Source organism: Zonotrichia albicollis, chromosome 20 (genome assembly GCF_047830755.1).
Source record: "Zonotrichia albicollis isolate bZonAlb1 chromosome 20, bZonAlb1.hap1, whole genome shotgun sequence".
NCBI classification, from domain to species: Eukaryota; Metazoa; Chordata; class Aves; order Passeriformes; family Passerellidae; genus Zonotrichia; species Zonotrichia albicollis.
Window position 1 is genome coordinate 11,111,290 of NC_133838.1, and position 20,274 is coordinate 11,131,563.

Here is a 20,274-nt window from a genome sequence, read left to right on the forward strand (position 1 = left end):
CCCTGCCCAGCGTTGCCACAGCGACAGCAAGGGAATCCCAACCTCGGCTCCTCCACCTCCCAGGGCCTCGCTTGGTATCACCCACTGCAGCGGGAAGGACAGGGCGACAGCAGGGGACAGCAGGCAGTGATGGCTTTGTGGTTCCACAAAGCTGGAAGGGAAGGGAGAGAGAGCAGAGGGAGCCAGGGGAAGCAGGCTCGGAGCAAACAGGCTCTCATCTTACCTGCAGCCCTGTCCCCCGAGCTCTGCCCACCTTCCCACTCCCTCTTTGTTCTCAGCCCCACGTGCTCCTCAGCTCCTTCAGGGCTGTGCACATCAGCGCCGTGATGGCACCAAGTCCCCACAGACATCTCTGCAGCGGCTTCTCCTCGCCCCCACATCAAGGTCAGGGATCAGGTTATTGATCAGAAACTCAAGTCCAGCTCCAAACCAGACCATCAGGAGTCGGTGGGTTCATTACCACCAACCACAAACCCACAGTGAAAGGTTTTCCTGCAATCCCTGTCTCCAAGGGTTTCATTGGGAAGGGAGAAGGGCAGATACATTTTTAGGACTGCAGCACATTTTTAATGGAAAGAGATGGCCCAGGGCTTTCATCCCTCCCCCCATTCAAGATGCTGTTTCTTTTCAGCAGAAATATTGCTGCATTAGAGAACAGGTCACTTCCTCTATCAGTGAGAATTCAGTGTCCTATTTGATGCTGGTCCTTGTGCTATAAATAGGAATTTTCCCCTTTTATAGTTGCTGAATAATTGTGTGTATGAAATATGAACACAGTTTTCAAAAGAGTGCCTGATAAGCAGCTTGCTGGAACGAAATGGTTGAGCAGAAGGAATTTACAGCACCTGCAGAGCATCGTGTGCTGTGGAAAACATTCAAGGTCAGCCTGAGAGAGACAGGTCACAGCACGGATCCAGCTCCAGAGGAGCCAGGCTTGAGCTCCCAGACTCCCCACAGCTCCCCAGCAATCCATTTCATGCTCCACAATCAGGTAAGGATCAAACAGAGGCAGCCCAGCTCAGAGGAGCCAGGATTCCTCCATCCCACAGAGCAGAATGCCAGGAGGAGCAGGCAGAACAGGTTTTTAAAACAACAGCAGGCAAGGAGCAGAGGACACAATCCCAGGCAAGGAGGAAGAGCACAGTTTAACAGCCACCATCAAAAGGAACAAGGGATGAACACCACAAAGGCCAGAGAGGCACAAGAATGGTAATGGGAGGTGCAGAGAGGTAATGAAAACACCTGAGCACAGAGACAGAATGGAGGAGCCCAATTATGCTGGAAAACCAATAATTTCTGCAGGAAATGGGTACATGCAGCCCTTTCTGGTGCCTGAACACATGCAGGGCTGCAAGAATCATGGATAAATAACAAACCTCCATCAGTCCATCAGGAACAGCCTCCTCTGGGATACCACAGAGGGTCAGAGTCCCTGTGGAGGCAGGAGAAAGGGAAGCCAGGAAATGCTCTCATTCCCTGCATTAGGACAGAATTTTCCCAGTGAATTTAGAGAGAGGGAGGGATGCAGCAAAGTATGAAAGGCAGAACAGAAGACACAATAATGTGGCTTCCAGTTGCTGCAGGAGGAGGGAAGGAAATAACATCAGCTCCTCCACACACTGGAGATTCAAAGGGAGGAGGAAAAAAAGGGATTACATCAGTTCAAATGCTGCAAGGAGCTCTGGACAGAGAGGATACACAGGGGCTCGGTGCTTTCAGCCTCACACAGGAAGAAACAGGAGAGAGAACCAGCAAAAAGCCACCATTGCTATGGTGATCTAAAGCATTGGACACACTCAGCAAGGAGAAGAGATAAAAGGAATTACAAGCCACATTTCCAGCTGCACAGAACATCCTTGAGATAGGATCAGGCCCCAGGATCCACCCAGCTCAATTGTTAGTTGATGCTGTCATCTGCCTCCTCATCCTCCACGCTGTCTGCAGGTCAAAGAGGACACAGCACCAGATACAAATGTAAAGGGGTTATTTTATTATTGATTCAGAGGTTAGACAAGGCACCATTTGATCTAAAAAGAAATGCAAAAAAACTCCCCCAATTAAGTGTTATTTTTGCAGGCAATTAAGAAAAGTCTCTTTTGCATTTCTTCAGCATTGTGTGAATTCCAGCTTGGTCATGATCACAGAAAAGCCACCCCATTCCCAAGTAAGGCAGGTTTGGACTAGAGTCACAGCCCCTCTGTTGAGCAGCAGAGAATCCTTGAGAAGTCTTTATGCCAGGGTTTAGGAATGCAGCAGAACAAGAAAAACAGAACTTCCAGGAAAAGACCACGGCATCTCTTTTTCCTTTCCATTTCACACATGATGATGAATCATTTGTTCCTTTTGGTCCTCGCTGATAGGAAGCAACTTTAGAAAAAAATCACAGCAAACCTTTCAGTGGCCTCAGAGTACCAAGAGCCCACGAGACAAGCCCTGAAAGTCCTGGAGTAACATCTGGCCCTGCCCTCCAACAGGTCAAGGACCTGCAGCTGATCACTGAGAGATATTTCCCTCTCCACAATTGTTTTGCCTCCACAAACATGATTTCTAAGGAGAAGGCCGCCTCCTCTTCACAATGATTCTGCCAAATAAGAAATCCAACCAAAACCCAACCAAATTAGCCCCCCCCCAACCCCTTGTTTGCCACCTCCTTCCCCCCCTCCCATCAATCATACCCCCCTCCCTGCTGCCCTCCCTGCACCCAGGGAAGGGCTGCAATGGGTGATGTAGCAGAGTGTGCAGCGTTTGGTGGTGTCTCATCTGCTTGATGGAGTCACTCAGCTGGAATAAATGGGAACAGAGAGAAAAAAAAAATATTTAGGGAAAAACAAACAAACAAAATTAAGCATGGTTTATGGTTAAAAAAAAAAAACAACCAAACAAAGGCTGGTGAGCTGGATGTGAAGAGAGCACAAGGGAGGAAAGGAATGAAGAGTGGGGGAACATCTTGCTCTTCCTGTAGAGTAAAACCTTGACCAAATCCAGGAATGCCAACTGGCTGGGAACCCTTCCCAGAGTGTAGGGAGCTGCATTTCTCCCTTTGGCTCTCAAAATAAAAGCTGCTTCCACACGACTTCTTTAGTCACCAAGATGCCAGGGCAGCTGGAACCCACACACTTTCCCTCTCTCTGGGGCACAGCAGTCTTATTCTAAATGCTGTCCCAACCTCCCAAGACACCAATTCCAGGTTACCCTTCCACAGGAAACCCAGAGACACAGCAAGGGCTGTCTGGGAGTCCCAGGGGACAACAGGCTGCTGGCAAAACCAGCCCTGTTTACTGTCAGAGCCTTTCTCCTCAGTCACGTGCTTGCTAGAGCAACAAGTCCACTGCTTTTGGTTTCCAGTTTGCTGGAAGGGAACAGGTTCTGTCCCTGGAAAGGATGTGTGAGGACAGAGAGGGGATTGTCAGGCAAAAGAGAAGTTATCAAGGAAAAGAGCAAGGGATTCCTGAGGATTAAACATCTGCTCTGGCCACAGAGCTCACAGCAGCTCAGTGCACAGGATGGAGTGGGCCATCCCCAGAGAGAGAGAGAGGAGGATACTCAGTAACATTCAATCAGTAAACACACATGGAATGCCAAAGGACAAAGTTTCATCTGAGCCAATCCATATTTACAGCAGGGCCCTCTAGGAAGGGCTGGAATCCCTCATGGCCAAAGGTCAGTGCCAGCCCTGCAGTGTCACCACACAGCAGCACAACGCCCTGGAAAGGCTCTGAGCACACACAGTGTCCTCAAACAGCCTGCTGGAGCTGCTGGCTTTGCTCAAGAAACAGGAACATTTCCATGAGCTCAGTGAAGGTCGTTAGCTCAAGGGCACATGGAGCCAGTGCTTAATAACGCTGTCTCTCGAGCCTTGAGAAATCATTTGTTTTGCAATAAGGCTTTATTATATTTAGACTTGGGGATCAGGAGAAGCTCAATGCATCTTCCTCTCCTTGGTCAAAACCAAGGCAAGAGTGAAGAGTTAAAACCCAAGTCCTTTTCTTATCCTCCGGACATCCCAACCTGCCACACAGTAACCGTCAAACTCTGACCACAGATTTCACATTAAAAAGAAGCATCTCACTAATTTGCTATAAATCCCACAAATAAATAAAGGTTGAAACCCCCCATCAAGTGCCATCAGAACAGGAACCTGCTACCCCACAGGGAATAAAACACATACAAGGAGAACACATCATCATCCAGCCCCAGGAGCAGCCAGGCTGTCCCTCAGGCTGCTCCCACATAAACAGAGCAACTCCAGATTTCAATCCTGCAGCTTCACATCTCGTGGGAAATCCTTCCCCCACATCCCCAACCTTCTCCAAGGCCCCTGTGGGGTAGCTGGGAGGAGCTGGAAGTACAGTTCCTTTCAGAGAGGAGCATTTCTAGGATGAAACAAAGGCTTTTTCACCCAAAGGAGTGCAGAGCCCATTTCGGGCAGCTGGAGCCTGGGCTCGCTGCGGCCTCTAGAGGCCAAAAATCCCAACATCTACACACAGACTGACGTTCACATATAGCCACATCGAGACCGTTAACAGCTCGTTTAATTAAATTAGAGAATTAGCACAGCCCTGCCTTGGGCTGCATCACCTCATCCCTTCCCCTTCTACTCTGCTCAGCTCTTCACCCTCCTTGGCCCCAGAGAGACAGAACAGAGAAAGAGAGAGAAAAAAAAAAAAAAAAAAAAGGAGAACTCCATCGTGGGATGGAGCTTTAAATGAACATAACCAGGTCTTTACATGTTGCTTTGGTGAAGGCTGCCAGGATGCTGGCAAACACCACGTCGGGGGACTGGGAGGCATCCACGGCCGTATGGATCCCTCTCTTGCTGTAGTAGGACACCAGGGGGGAGGTCTGGGTGTGGTAGGACTTGAGCCGCGTTTTCAGGGCCGTTTCGTTATCGTCCGAGCGCCGGATCAGGGGCTCTCCAGTGACCTGGGAGAAGCAAGGGGACATTGTCCAGCCAGCTGCAGCCTGGCACGCTCCACCCTTCTCTCCCTGCTCCCCTCCTCCTCCTCCAGGGAGGTGCTGCAGAGGAGATGGGCAGGTATCCCATGTGCCTTTTCCACACTGCAGCACTCACAGATGCTGCAGCCCCAACAATAGCTGTTTATTTGGGAGCAGCTCTGTTTTCTCCAGCACACACAGCTGGGACCCAGCAGGATTGGGGACCTGGCTGTCACAACACACAAACAGCAAACCTGCAAGCAGGAGAAGTAAGCAACAAGTCACTCCTGTGCCTTCCTGATTACACCCAGGGCAGCCAGAACAAGTCTCAGAGCAGTCACTGAAGAGAGAAGGGCTCAGCACTGTGGTTGTTTTCCCTACACACCACTCTGCTTGCTAAAAGGCAAGGCACCAGCTACAGCTGCTCCCCAGGATGGAAACCAGTCACAATTTGAGCTCTGCAGACTGGCCCTGCCCTTCATCCAATCCATCCATCCCTCCAGGCCTCGCTCCCCGCAGTGCCGTCGGCTCAGGCTGCCCAAGCTGCTCCCCACGCTCCCCAGAAAGCCAGGACAGGAAGGTACAAGAGAAGGAAAGAAATGAGTTTTTTCCAGGGAGAGACTGCAAAGCATCAGCTACACCCAAAGCAAGGTAAGCTGCAGCCTTGGGAGCTCACATACATCGTCCTTCATGTGCTCTTTCGGGGGTCTGAACTCCTCGTGATACGAGCGGCCGCTCGCTGGGTGAATCAGCCTGAGACAGAAAAGAAGTGTCAGCAAAGCAGCTGGTCAGGACAAGATCTCCTGAACCTGCCACTCATCAGCACAGAAACATCTGCCACAGCACCACCATTAGCCTTTCACTTGTAAGTAAATTCTCTCCAGTTATTTCTGTACCAAGGGCCTCTTCAGTTTGGAAGAGCAGCTGCGCTGGGAGATGGAGAATGGGAGGTTTACATCCTGCTCTGCTGGGAAAGGGGTCTGGAAAACAGGGCAAGAGAACACACTCCTGACCCTGGAGGAAGTTTACTGGTGCTCAAATGTACTCAGTGTCCTGTGTAAGGCAATAATAGCTTTGGAGAAGGAGGAACTTACAGTGAGCTGAGATTTTATATAGAAATTCCTGGTTTATGGGCAAGGAAGGTGCTCTGTTTAAGGCTGGCCCAGGCATAGGGCAGAAATAGGGACCAGGGAGGCATAACCAGCCTTAAGCTGAAAGGGAAGGACAACCTGGGGACAGCCTGGGATCTGAAATGAGGATGCTCTTCCATAGACCAGGAAATCCCAAGCCCTGAGCACTGGGACAGGAGGATTTACCGTCCCGTGATCCTCCGGATCAGCAGCGAGTCGGGGATGCTGAACTCAATGACGGAGTCGAGCTTCTCTTTCCTCTTCTCCAGGAGCTCATCCAGCTGCAACAGCAAACACCCACCTCAGAGGGGCTGAGGGAGCAGGGACCCCTGGTTTTGGGGGAAGGGGGAGCTGGAGCAGCCCCCAGCAGGGGCTCCCGTACCATCTCTGCCTGTTTCACGGTGCGCGGGAAGCCGTCCAGGAGGAAGCCGTTCTTGCAGGGAGGGGAGTCCAGGTTGTTCTCAATCAGCTCCACCACCATCTCATCGCTCACCTGCAGACATGAGACAGGTATGTTGTCAGGAAGGGCACCCTGAATTTACACACAGCTGTGCCCATGTGGACAGGGTGGGATTTTTGGAGTTGTCCTGCGCAGGGCCAAGGGTTGGGCTCAATAGTTCTGGTGTGTCCCTTCCAATTCTTGTGTGTCAGGATATTCTGTGATTATTCCACAATTCATGTCAATGCTCAGGCTGCCTGCTCAGACCTGCCCACATCAGGGCAGCACTCCCTGCAACATCAGGACATGGGCAATGCCACATTTCACTCCAGGGACACTCCAGCCTACGCAGGGACTTGGATCAGCACTGTAACCACACTGTTACAAAGGTTACTGTATTGCAAGGAACGCTGTCAGCTCAAACTCCTTAGATTATTATTTTTTTTTAACCAATTCACAATACAAAGTATCAACATAACCTTGATTTCCTGTTACTTTGTACCTTCACCTACACATCCACCTCGGGAGGCAGGCCCGGGCAGGAAGGGCAGAGTTGCTCATTGACTCCCATAAACCTCATCCGAAGGTAAAAGCCCAAGAGTTGCTGACAAGCTCTGGCTTCACTGCACAGTTTTTTCCCCCATCTAACAATCTCAGCATACCACTGGGATTAGTGCCTTTTCCACACTGCAGCACTCACAGATGCTGCAGCCCCAACAATAGCTGTTTATTTGGGAGCAGCTCTGTTTTCTCCAGCACACACAGCTGGGACCCAGCAGGATTGGGGACCTGGCTGTCACAACACACAAACAGCAACCCTGCAAGCAGGAGAAGTAAGCAACAAGTCACTCCTGTGCCTTCCTGATTACACCCTTTGGAGAAAATAAGATCCTGAGCATAAAGCCCATCCTGAAATGCTGGGGTGCTCCCAGCTGAGTTATCAGAGCTGCTGGATGTGCCCGTGGAGCAGCCTGGAGCTGCCTGCCACACACAAACACACGTGGCAGATACCACCAGCCTGGCCAGATAACGGCCCTATCTTTCATAACCAGCTGGGTATTGCAGGCTCGGTGTTGCAATGAGCTCTGAGCAGAAGTCAGATAAGGCTGCTCTCCCCATCTGGGGCCTGCAGATTCTCCCTGGGGTGTTAGGAGCCTGTGGCAGCCACAGGGATGCTTGAGATCTGCCCCACACTAGGGCAAGTCACTGCAATTTGTGGCTCCTTGAGTTTCCCTGAGATATTTCAGTCGTTAGGATGAGATAATGAGACCCTCAGAAAATGAATGTCAGAGATTCTGACTTGTGTCCCTTGAAAATCCAAAGTGTCTCATACAGAATAAAGCCCATCCTACCACAGCAACACCTTTAGGTCCATTTTCACCTTATAGTTACAGGTAAATTGAGTTTATGCAAGAGCTGGGATGCAGATGAACCCTTTAAAGTGATACCTGGAGCTCAGGTATCAAGTGAAGAGACACAGGAGCCTCAAAGCCTGGCTGTAACATCCTGCAGCTCCAAGGATACACTGTGACCTCAGTGTTCAGGAGCCAGAAAATTACCAGCCAGGCTGCACCCCCTAAAAGATAAAAACAACCCAGGGCCACAAGCTGCTGGTGACAAACAGTAATTTTGAAGAGGAAGGATGTTTGTATAGGATGCTTCTCCTGCAGGGTGATGGAAGGAAAGCCCCCACCCCATCCTTACCTTCACCCTGCAATCTGCCTGCACCCTGCAATCTGCATTCCTACACTAATGCAAGAATCCTAATTAGGAGATGGATTTTGTCTGCTCTCATTCCAGATGCCGCCAGCCTGTATCCCCTCCCAGCGCATTCCCCGGGACCCACCAGCTTCCCCGAATCCATCGTCTCCTTGAGCCGCTTGCCCAGCTCGGAGCCCGAGGCCACCATGGCCCGCAGCATGTCGCCGGTAGCCAGGTGACACACGCAGTAGGTCTCGGCCAGCTTCGGGGCCTGTGGAAGAGGACAGAGGTGAGACCGAACCTCGGAGGCTGCGGATCCCCGGCCGGAGGGGCCTCGTCCCCCTGTCGGGACTGTCGTTGACCGGCCCGCACGTGGCCAGGCCCGGCACGGAGAGCCAGAGCTCAGCGACACCCGGTCCGATCCGGGACAAAGGGATCGGGGACAAAGAGCCGCGGCGAGCGGGGCCCTGGAGACGGGATAGGACCGAGCCCTTCCAGAAGGGAGAGCCGGGCCCACACGGACACACCGCGCACTGCGATCCCTAAGCGGGCAGCCCAAGGCCGGACACCCGCGTCCCTCCCTCCACGCGGGGGTCACACGCTGAGTGCCGGCAGCGGGGACGGTCCCGCCGGCCGCTCCCGCCCGCATCGCCCTCACCTGCGTGCCCTTGCCGGCGCCGGGCGGGCCCAGCAGCACGGCGCGGATGCCGTGACGGATCCCCGCGGCCGGGGCCTGCCCGCGGCCCGGGCCCGCCTGAGCGCTCGGAGCCATGGCCGCCGCCGACTGCGCGCCCGGCCCGCGCCTCGTGGGCGGGGACAGCGCCGCTGGGCGGGGTCATGCAAATGAGCTGTGTAATATGCAAATTACAGCGCGTTTTACATGGAGTGGGCGGAGTTATGAATGAAGCAGGCCGGGTTATCTTGAGATAGGCGTGGTTATGCATGAGGTAGGCGTGGTCATGCGGAAGTAGGCGGGGCGTTGCCCGCCACGTGGATCGCTCGGTGTCCCCGCGTTTGCCCCGAGCTGTCCCCAAGTCCTGGGCGCTGCGTGCCGCTCTGGGTCACTCATCTCAAGGAGGGCATTGCGCTGCTGGAATGTGTCCAGCAACGGGGCTGAAGGACAAATCTGATGAGGAGTGGTTGAGGGAGCTGAGCCAGGAGAAAAGGAGGTTCAGGGGGGACCTTATCTCTGTGAAAGGAGTTTGGAGCCAGGTAGCAATAGGGCTTGCCTCGCAGGCAGCTGGTGGCAGGGCAAGAGGACACAGTCTTGAGCTACACAAGGGCACAAAGTTGGACATTAGGAAGAACTTCTTCACAGGAAGATTGGACTTTGGAACAAGTTTCCCTGGGAAATGGTGGAGTCACCACCCCTTGAAGTATTTAAGGAAAGACGTGGGGTTGTGGGCCAGTTAACACAGTGGTGTCTGGCCACAATTGGACTTTGTGATCTCAGAGATCTTTTCCAACCTAATTGATCCTGTGATTCTGAGCTGTGTTGCGTGGGATGGGCTCAGTGCCCTGCTCTGCGTGGGCTCTGCGTCACAACACTGCCCAGCACATCCAGGAGGGGCTGGCACTGCAGGGCTCTGTGTCTCTTTCCTCTCCCAGCCTCTCTGCATGGCCCCCACATCCCACAGAGCACAGTCCAGCACTGGGGATGGGCCAGAGCACAGGCAAAACCAGCCAGGATCTCACAGCAGACAAAACCTTCCTTGGCCCTGGTTGCCAGGAGAGTCTGTGGCACAGCCAAGACCACAGTGTTGAATAGAGAAACCCAGGATAATTTGGTCTTTTCACTCCCCCCTCAGTGAGGACAGACACCCCTCCACAGACAGAACATTGGCTCCTCAGCAGCACCAGAGAGAGATCTAAGGAGAGTTAAAAACAATTGTGGGATGGAGCAGTGGCGCCGTGTCCAAGATCCAGGTCTCACGGATCACACAGAGCATCTGCACTGATGGCAGAGCTGGATCTGCCCCTGGGGCACCCAGGATCAGCCCTTGACATCCTCCCAACTCCCTCCCCCTCTGCGGATTCCCAGGCAAACACCGCTCAGCCTTTCATCTGCAGGAAGCCTGCTTTCCCTGGCAGCGCCATCCCCGAGGTATTTCGGCCTCTCTTCCCCCTCAGGGTCCCCGCGGGAGGCAGGGCAGGGCTGCCGGGCTGGGGATGAGCTGCGGGGACGCGGTGAGAGCCCGGCGCGGCTGCAGGGGGAGAGGAGGGGGAGCCTCCTCCAAAAGGGATGAAGGATGCTCGGAGGCGGCTCAGCCAATGGCGTGGCTGGATTTGGTTGTCATGGCTACGGTTGGGAGGCAGAGCAGGGAGGCAGCGCTGGGAGGGAAGGGGTGCAGAGCCCCCCCATCCTCTGCAGGGGCTCGGGACAGACAGGGAGCCGGGGCAGGACACACAGCCGGCCCTGGGGCTGGTTCATTCTCCTGGGATATCCATGGCAGAAGCTGTTTAAATGCTTCCCGAGGTAAGGGGGCATTTTGGGGGGCTGTGGGGGGGCTGCTTTGCCTGGCACAGTGAGAAGGGAGCTGTGGAGTGCCTAATTTAAGGATGGGGATGAAGGGCATCGTGCTGTCAGTGCCCCTCTCCCTCTCTAAGCCCCTGCACTGCTTCTCCACAGGAACCCCAGACCCCGGGGCACAGCTACAGCTCAGGCTGCTGCAGGAGCTCGGTGTTCCTTGGGGAGCCCCCCTGACAGACACCCGGACACCTGGGAGGGACATCTGGATCCTGGTAAGGCTGGGACATGAGTCCTGACAGGAGCGACCCATTTAACCCTTTCTGTGCCCAGCCAGAGTGGGCTGGTGCTGTTTGGTGATGGGGAATGAAAGGTAAAGCTGAAGGAGTTGCTTTCCTTTCCCTCTCCCTCTCTAAACCCCTGCACTGTTTCTCCCCAGAAACCCCAGAGCCAAAGGCACAGCTACAGCTCAGGAGCTCGGTGTTCCTTGGGGAGCCCGCCTGACAGCACACCAGGACACCTGGGAGGGACATCAGGGCCGTGGTAAGGAGGGGATGTCCCAGGGGAAATGACCCATTTAATCCCTTCTGTGCCAACCAGAGTGGGCTGGTGCTGTTCAGTGATGGAGACTGAAGGGTAAAGCTGAAGGAGTTGCTCTCCTTTCCTTCTTACAGTCCTCCTTTCCTTCTAAGAGTTCAAAACGTGTTTTTTCACCCCATTCCTGTCTCTGGAATGGGCTGGTGGTGCTTGCTCAATGCATTACAACATCCTGCTGCTCTGGGGTCAGTGTGGTCTCTCTCCCAGTGCCCCTGGAATGCTGTCAGGAGGTGTCTGTGTGCAGCTCTGAGAAATGAAACCACTTCCAATCAGACAGACCATGCTCCTGGAAGAGCCCTGGAGCTACATCTGGATTATTAGGGTGGAAATATTCCCTGCTAGCTCACAGGCTCCCTGGGTTGTGGGCCAGGCTGGATCCAGGGCAGGAGATTGTTAAAGCTCAGGGTGTGAGCTCAAAGCTAAAGCTCTGCTAGGATGAGCCAGAAAACTCTGTGCTGTTTGACTGTCCCCTTGTTCCATACCCTGTGACATGGGACAGCCATGGAACTGCATCCAGAGCAGGGATCCAGGCTGTGCTGGGGCTGGGGCAGGGCACTGAGTGCCCTGTGCTGGGGCTTTTCCCTGGGAAGGTGGGTCCAGGAGCCTCCAGCTGTTTGGGATCCATCTGGGATGTTCAGGGCATGAAGGGCCCTGTCCTGGCCCAGAGAGGCATCTCTGCTCCTTGTGGTGCACTCTTGGCTTTGTTGATGACTGTGCTGGTGCCTGCTGATGCTGCTGTGTGCCAAAACAGCTCTGAACTGCAGAGAAATGTGTCTCCTCCCCCGGGGGAGATGCTGTAACCCACAGCAGGGCTCTGCTGAGCTGCTGGTTTGGACCAGAGCAGCTCAGAGCTCTACCCTGCCTGTGGGATGGGTGCTCCATGCTGATGGAGCTTCTGGACCCTTCCTCTAAATATTCCTGTCACAGACAGCTTTTATGAAAAATCCTTTCCTTAGGATTTTTCCTCCTGAGAAGCTGAAAAGCCTCAGGAACAAAATGTAAACAATGGTTATCTGCTGCTGTGGAATGCAACAGGTGCATCTGGGATTGGTCTCATGTGGTCGTTTCTAATTAATGCCCAATCACAGTCCAGCTGGCTCGGACAGAGAGTCCAAGACAGAGCCTTTGTTGTCATTCTTTCTTATTCTATTCTTAGCCAGCCTTCTGATGAAATCCTTTCTTCTATTCTTTTAGTATAGTTTTAATGTAATATATATAATCATAATATATATGATAAAATAATAAATCAACCCTTGTGAAACATGGAGTCAGATCCTCATCTCTTCCCTCATCCTCAGACCCCTGTGAACACCATCACATATTCCTTTCCTTTTCACAGCGTGTCTCATCCTTAGAACCCATCCCCAACTCCAGGAGGCTTTAAAGGATCACCCCCACCCCCAGAACATCCCACCATGAACGGGTTCTTGAACGAATCCAATTTCCTGATGGTGGAGGAGGGCTTCACCACCAGAGACCTCTTGGAGAACCTGCTGGGGGAGCTGTGCCAGGAGGTGAGGCCTGATGCTCTGATGCTGCTGCTGCTGCCAAAGGGCACTCCTGGAGCTGCTGCTCACTCTGGCTGTCCCCTAGAGCCAGCACCAGGCCCTCTTCGTGGCAGACCTGGGGGACATCGTGAAGAAGCACCTGTGTTTCCTGAAGGCCCTGCCCAGGGTGAAGCCCTATTTCCCAGTGAAATGCAACGGCAGTGAGGGGGTGCTCAGGCTGCTGGCAGAGCTGGGGGCAGGATTTGCCTGTGCCAACAAGGTAGGGCCGTGGGAGGGCAGATCCTGGGGAAATGTTTGTGGGGGAGTGGCAGAGCTCACCCTCCTTTCCTGAATCTGTGCTCTGGGTGACATTGACAGGGGCAGGAGCATCCCTTTGCTGTCACAGCCCAAAAATCCCTGTCCCATCTGTGTTGTCCCCATTCCTGTCCCTGGAGCACATCCTTGGGTGTCACTGTCACTGCTGTCCAGCTCTTGGTGTCCTCAGGGCTGAGCCTAAAGCTTTTTGCTCCCTCCTGCTTGTCGTTTTTAACAGCCATACTTCCAGGGAAGAGGCAAAATTAAATCACTTAATTTTATGTAATTAAATAGGACAAGAGGATTTTCTTGTCCCCATTCCTGTCCCTGGAGCTGCTGTCCTGGCTGGTGGCACAGCACATCCCTGGGGTGTCACTGTCACAGCTGTCCAGCTCTTGGTGTCCTCAGGGCTGAGCCTAAAGCTCTTTGCTCCCTCCTGCTTGTCGTTTTTAACAGCCATACTTCCAGGGAAGAGGCAAAATTAAATCACTTACTTTTATGTAATTAAATAGGACGAGAAAGGGCAAGCGTTGTCACAGCCCCAGCCCTGCTAACCCCACTTGTTTCCTCTCCCATTCTCTGGTGTTTTCCAACCTCTCCATGCCAGGACAAAGTCCACTGTGATCCCTTTGAGCTCTGGTAGCTTTTCCCTGCAAAAGGGACACTGTGACACTGTGACACTGCTCAGCACTGGTGGCTGGTCCCCACCCAGCTCCTGGGACCTGCTGCACGTGTCCCCTTGTCCCTGCAGGCAGAGATCAGCCGTGTCCAAGGCATTGGGGTGCCACCAGACAGGATCTTCTACTGCAGCCCCTGCAAGCAGGTGGCCCACCTCAGGTATGCAGCCAGCCACGGGGTCAGGCTGATGGCCTTTGACAACGAGGTGGAGCTGGGCAAGGTGGCCAGGAGCCACCCCCGTGCCAGGTGGGTGCCTGGCAGTGCCACTGCGGTGGGGAATGGGCACGGGGCTCTGGGGGGCAACAGGAGGTTGGACAAGGTGGGTGTGAGTCGCTTCTCACAGGTGATAGGGCAAGAGGAACAGCCCCAAGCTGTGCCAGGGGAGGTTTAGATTGGATATGGGGTGAGGTCGGATCACTGAATGTGTGACCAGGCTGCCCAGGGAAGGGGTGGAATCACCATGGCAGCACCAGGGGAAATGTCCCAGAACGATATTGGGGTGGGAAATGTCCCATAATGATATTGGGGTGGGAAAATCCCATAGCAGCACCAGGGGAAATGTCCCATAATCATATTGAGGTGGGAAAAATCTCATAATGGTATTGGGATGGGATAAATCCCACAATGATATTGGGGTGGGACATGTCCCATAATGGTATTGGGGTGGGAAATGTCCCATAATGGTATTGGGGTGGGAAATGTCCTATAATGGTATTGGGGACATTAGGGTGGGAAAAATCCCATGGCAGCAGCAGCAGGGGAAATGTCCTATCATGGTATTGTGGTGGGAAATGTCCCATAATGACATTGGGGTGGGAAAAATCCCATCATGGTATTGGGTGGGAAATATCCCATAATGATATCGGGGTGAGAAAAATCCCACGGCAGCAGCAGGGGAAATGTCCCATAATCCCATTGAGGTGGGAAAAATTCCACAGCACCAGGGGAAATATCCCATCATGGTACTGGGGTGTGAAATATTCCATTATGGTATTGGGGTGGGAAATGTCCCATCATGGTATTGGGGTGGGATAAATCCCATAATGGTATTGGGGTCGGAAAAATGCCATTGCAGCACCAGGGGAAACGTTAAAAAAGCTTGTAGATGTGGTGCTCAGGGACATGGTTTAGTGCTGGACTTAATAGTTGGGGTTAATATTTGATCTCAGTGATCTTTGAGAGCTTTTCCAGCCCTCAAAGGCTTTTCCTCTATGATCCTGTTATTCCAAGGCCCTTTAACCCAGCTTTGGTGGCTTTGCTGTGCAGGATGCTGCTGGGGATCACTGCTGACTCCATCCCTGCTGCCCACCCCAGCCTGAGCTTTGGGAGCACGCTGCAATCCTGTGGGCACCTGCTGCAGGCAGCCAAGGACCAGGCTGTGGAGGTTGTTGGCATCAGGTACAGCCCTGGGGCTCCTTCCCTGGGGGTGCTCAGCCCCTCTGGGTGGGGGTCTGGGGAGCTCTGCCCTGCTGGAACAGCAGCGCTGCAGCTGCTCTGCTTGGGAGGGAGGTGAAGGAGGGGATTTGGTTTTATTTGGACCAATTTGACCCTAGGAAAGGCTCCATGGGTCTGGTTTGGGTCATTGGGAGTGAGGTGAAGGAGGGGATTTGATTTTATTTGGACAATCTGGGGCAGGTTTGACCCTAGGAAAGGCTCTGTGGGTCTGGCTTGGGTCATTGGGAGTGAGGTGAAGGAGGGGATTTGATTTTATTTGGACCAATTTGGGGCAGGTTTGACCCTAGGAAAGGCTCTGTGGGTCTGGCTTGGGTCATTGGGAGTGCTGTGAAGGCAGGGATTTGATCTTGTTAGGGCCAATTTGGGGCAGGTTTGACCCTAAGATGGGCTCTGTGGGTTTGGCTTGGGTCAGTGCTCCAGCTGCTCTTGGGAGTGAGGTGAAGGAGGGAATTTGATTTTGTTGGGACCAATTTGGGGAAGGTTTGACCCTAGGAAAGGCTCTTTGGGGCTCTGTGGGTCTGGCTTGGGTCATTGGGAGTGAGTTTAAGGCAGGGATTTCACCTTGGTGGGACCAATTTGGGGCAGGTTTGACCCCAGGAAAGTCTGGCTTGGGTCAGTGCTCCAGCTGCTCTTGGGAATGAGGTGAAGGCAGGAATTTGACCTTGTTGGGACCAATTCGGTGCAGGTAGGGATTTGACCTTGTTGGGACTAATTTGGGGCAGGTTTGACCCTAGGAAAGGCTCTGTGGCTCTGCCTTGGCACAGTGTGTGGGAAACTCTGTGAGTGCCAACCCCAGGGCCGGGTCCCCTCTGCTCTGGGGGTGACCAGACCCTGCTGAGATGGGGTCTGTGCCCTCAGCTTCCACCTGGGGAGCCGTGGGCTGGAGCCCCAGGCCTGGGCACAGGCTGTGGCCACAGCACAGCTGGTGTTTGACATGGGCACAGAGCTGGGACACCACATGCACCTCCTGGACATCGGGGGAGGCTTCCCTGCCACTGAGGACACCAGAGCCCCTCTGGAAGAGGTACAAACCTCCAAAACCCACCCTCAGCAGGCAGGGAATGAGCTGGGAGCTCTCCCTGGGTTTGGCTCCATGCAGAATTCCCAGCTAACCCAAGGGAAGGTTCTTTTCCTTCCCTCACAGATTGCTGCTGGGATAAACTCTGCCTTGGATTTGTACTTCCCTGAGGGCAGCGGGGTGGAAATTATTGCCAGGCCTGGGCGTTACTTCGTCACCTCTGCCTTCACCTTGGCTGTCAGCATCACTGCCCTGGAGGAGATCCCCGTGGAGCAGCCTGGATCTGATGGTAGGCGTGACAGCAGGGGTGTCCCCTGTGTCCCTGAGTCCCCCTGAACTCTCTCCATGTTCCTCAATGTGTCCCCTGTGTCCCTGAGCCCTCTCCCCACTCCCCAATGTGTCCCCTGTGTCCCTGAGACCCCTTGAACCCTTTCCCTATTCCCTGAGGTGTCCCCTCTGTCCCTGAGACCCTCTGAGCCCTCTCCCTGCTCCCTGATGTGTCCCTTGTGTCCCTGAACCCTTTCCCTGTTCCCAGATGTGTCCCCTGTGTCCCTGAGCCCTCTCCCCACTCCCCAATGTGTCCCCGGTGTCCCTGAGACCCCTTAAACCCTTTCCCTATTCCCTGAGCCCCTCTGAGGCCTCTCCTCATTCCTTGATGTGTCCCCTGTGTCCCTGAGCCCTCTCCCCTCTTTCTGATGTGTCCCCTGTGTCCCTGAGCCCACCTGAACCTTCTCCCCCCTCCTTTCCAGAGGAAGAGTGTGGCAGCAAGAAGAGCCTGGTCTATCACCTCAGTGACGGCATCTACGGTGCCTTCAGCTGCCTCCTGTTCGACAGCCCCTGCCCCAGGCCCCGGCTGCACAGGGTGAGGGGCTCAGTGTGCCATGGGGACACGGGGAGGGGCTCAGTGTGGCACTGGGACATCCTCATCCCACAGAGACCCTTGGGGACAGCTCAGGATGTCCCTCAGCCACCCTCTTGCCACAGGGGAAGCTGCACCCACTCCATGGGTTTGAATTTGGGGTTCAGTGTGGCACTGGGACATGCTGAGGGGCTCAGTGTGCCATGGGGACACGGTGAGGGGCTCACTGTGGCACTGGGACTTGGTGAAAGGCTCACCTGCCTTAGGGACAGCTCAGGATGTCCCTTATGTGAAGTCAGCCTCCCCCTGCCACAGGGGGCTGAATTTGGGGCTCAGTGTGCCACTGGGACATGCTCATCCCACAGAAACCCTTGGGGACATCTCAGGATGTCCCTCAGCCACCCCCCTGCCACAGGGGAAGCTGCACCCAGTCCCTGGGTTTGAATTTGGGATTCAGTGTGGCACTGGGACATGCTGAGGGGCTCAGTGTGCCACTGGGACATGGAGAGGGGCTCAGTGTGCCATGGGGACATGCTGAGGGGCTCAGTGTGCCATGGGGACACAGGGAGGGGCTCAGTGTGCCATGGGAACACGGTGAGGGGCTCAGTGTGTCACTGGGACATCCTCATCCCACAGAGACCCTTGGGGACAGCTCAGGATGTCCCTCAGCCACCCTCTTGCCACAGCGGAAGCTGCACCCAGGCTGTGGGGCTGAATTTGGGGCTCAGTGTGCCCCTGGCACCCCCTCACCCCCGTTTCCCCTGCAGAGGCCGTGCCCAGAGCAGCCCTGGCACAGCTGCAGCCTGCGGGGCCCGCGGGGGCACGCTGAGGACCCCAGCATCGCCGAGGGGCTGCGGCTGCCCCAGCTGCACGTGGGGGACTGGCTGATCTTCGGGGACATGGGAGCCTACAGTATGCCAACGTCACCCCTGGGCACAGCTGGCAGTGCCCAGGCTCGGGTCACCTATGCCATGTCCCGCATGGCCTGGTAAGGGATGGGCACGGAGGGGTTCTGGGCCAGGAGATGGATTCAATTCCAGCTGGGCACAAGGGAGAGGGGAAATCTGAGTGCCACAACTGGAAATTCAGGGTGAAATCATGGCCTCAGAGGAAAAAATCCTGTTTTTTAATTAGGATTAAATATTATTATTATTATTATTATTATTATTATTATTATTATTATTATTATTATTATTATTATTATTATTATTATTATTATTATTATTACTATATTATAATATTATTATTATTAAATTTTAAATTAATTTTATATTAAATTACATATTATATATATATTATTATACTACATAATAATATAAAATATATGTCATAATGTATCATAATATATTATTATTGTTGTTATTGTTATTATTAAATCACTATATTAAATTTTAAATTAAATTAATTTTATATTAAATAATATATTACATACATTATTATATGATATAATAATATATCTACTACTATTACTATTACTATTACTATTTTAAACTTGAGCCTTCTCTTCCACCTGGGCCTAAGGGAGAGGGGGAAATCTGAGACCCAAAACCTGGAAATTCAGGCCTCAGAGGAAAAAATCCTAATTTTTTTTAAATTTTAAATCAAATTTTCACTGGAGAAAAGAGAGCCAGCTCACCTCTGGCTGTCGTTCTGGGGGACAGGAGAGCCCTGGAGTGTCCCCATCCCATTCTCAAGAGGCTTCTCCTCCCCTTTGGGTGTCTCCCCTTGCAGGAAAACCATCCAGCTGTTGCAGGGAAAGCCACCCCAGACAGAAGAAGAGCGTGAGAGCCTCTGCCCGCCCCTGTCCTGTGGCTGGGAGATGGCAGAGACCCTTTGTGTCCCCCCTGTCTTCGCTCCAGCTGGCATCATCTGAGCACCTCTGGGCAAGGAGCCACGCTGGGAAAGGGCCTGTGCTGGTACTGGCAGGAGAAATGTCCCAAAATGGTGTTGGGGTGGGATAAATCCCATAATGGTATTGGGGGAAAATCCCACAGCAGCGCCAGGGGAAATGTCCCATAATGGTGTTGGGGTGGGATAAATCCCATAATGGTATTGGGGAAAATTCCCACAGCAGCACCAGGGGAAATGTCCTATAATGGTATTGGGGTGGGAAAAATTCCATAATGGCATTGGGGAAAATTCCCACAGCAGCACCAGGGTAAATGTCCTATAATGGTATTGGGGTGGGGAAAATCCCATAATGGTATTGGGGTGAGAAAAATCCCATTGCAGCACCAGGGGAAATGTCCCATAATGGTGTTGGGGTGGGATAAATCCCATAATGGTATTGGGGAAAATTCCCACAGCAGCACCAGGGGAAATGTCCTATAATGGTATTGGGGTGGGAAATGTCCCATAATGGTATTGGGGTGGGGAAAATCCCATAATGATGTTGGGGTTGGAAAAATCCCATGGCAGCACCAGGGGAAATATCCTATCATGGTATTAGGGACATGAGGGTGGGGAAAATCCCACTGGGTGTCTGACTCCATCCCAGTCTGTTAGTTGAAAATTATCAAAATATTTTTGTGAGTTTTCTTATTTGGGATTAATTCTGGCGCATTTTCAGGGTTTAGTGTCTCTTTCTGGGTCGAGAAATCAGTCCCAAACACTGGGGGGACTCTGGAGCTGTTTGGGAACGGTTCTTTTTTGAAATTCTTTTGTGTTGGCATCAAAGGGTTGGCATTTGCAGGGGTGAAATAATTCTCAGTCTATCCTGTATTTATTAAAGCAGCTGTCATATTCCACCCTCACCGTGAAAAACGCCAATCACTTGTTTTTAAAATTTTAAAAGTTTAATAGTAATAAAATGGTTATAAAAATAGTAATACAATTAGAGTAATAATAATCTGGACAATTTGAATTAGGGCAATATGAGACAACAAATACAAAGAGTTATAGACAGTCCAGGTACCTTTTTCTGGGCAGCACGAGCCCGAGAAAGGACACAGTTAACAAAGGATTAACCCTTAAAAACAATAACCTGTTGCATATTCATACACCTCATACATGATGCATAAATTCCATTCAAACACAGGATTCTGTCTGTTTTGTCCTGTCCCATAAATCCTGCTCCTCCAGCTCCTGTGGTGTCCCCGTGTCTTCCAAAGGGGTTTGGCAGGTCCGGGTTCTGGTTTTAGGGGTGGTGGTGATCACTGAGAGCCCAGCGTGGCTTGAGGGGTTGGGTGAGGAA

At 52.8% G+C, this 20,274-nt stretch overlaps 2 protein-coding genes across 13 annotated transcripts; one reads left to right on the forward strand and one right to left on the reverse strand.

Moving 5' to 3' along the window:
• Positions 1-1,967: 1,967 nt before the first annotated feature.
• On the reverse strand, positions 1,968-9,030 carry AK2 (adenylate kinase 2). 2 transcript variants are annotated; one of them, XM_005494679.4, is made up of 7 exons: positions 8,864-9,028; positions 8,351-8,476; positions 6,448-6,558; positions 6,252-6,346; positions 5,616-5,688; positions 4,728-4,923; positions 1,968-2,781 (listed from the first exon to the last, which is right to left on the reverse strand). In XM_005494679.4, the coding sequence occupies exons 1-7, from the start codon at positions 8,975-8,977 to the stop codon at positions 2,774-2,776; spliced, it is 723 nt and encodes a 240-aa protein (XP_005494736.1). In that variant the 5' UTR covers positions 8,978-9,028; the 3' UTR covers positions 1,968-2,773. The 2 variants fall into 2 exon arrangements, with proteins under 2 accessions (XP_005494736.1, XP_005494735.1); XM_005494678.4 differs by lacking the exon at positions 1,968-2,781 and having other exon boundaries at positions 4,515-4,923; positions 8,864-9,030.
• Positions 9,031-10,021: 991 nt separating this feature from the next.
• On the forward strand, positions 10,022-20,165 carry AZIN2 (antizyme inhibitor 2). 11 transcript variants are annotated; one of them, XM_074555748.1, is made up of 12 exons: positions 10,022-10,309; positions 10,835-10,947; positions 11,112-11,215; positions 12,609-12,783; positions 12,863-13,036; positions 13,784-13,995; positions 14,980-15,147; positions 16,063-16,228; positions 16,328-16,511; positions 16,972-17,084; positions 17,849-18,069; positions 18,813-20,165. In XM_074555748.1, the coding sequence occupies exons 4-12, from the start codon at positions 12,685-12,687 to the stop codon at positions 18,952-18,954; spliced, it is 1,479 nt and encodes a 492-aa protein (XP_074411849.1). In that variant the 5' UTR covers positions 10,022-10,309; positions 10,835-10,947; positions 11,112-11,215; positions 12,609-12,684; the 3' UTR covers positions 18,955-20,165. The 11 variants fall into 11 exon arrangements, with proteins under 11 accessions (XP_074411849.1, XP_074411851.1, XP_074411847.1 ...); XM_074555746.1 differs by lacking the exon at positions 10,022-10,309 and adding an exon at positions 10,495-10,681; XM_074555752.1 differs by lacking the exon at positions 10,022-10,309 and adding an exon at positions 10,496-10,681 and having other exon boundaries at positions 16,349-16,511.
• Positions 20,166-20,274: the final 109 nt, after the last annotated feature.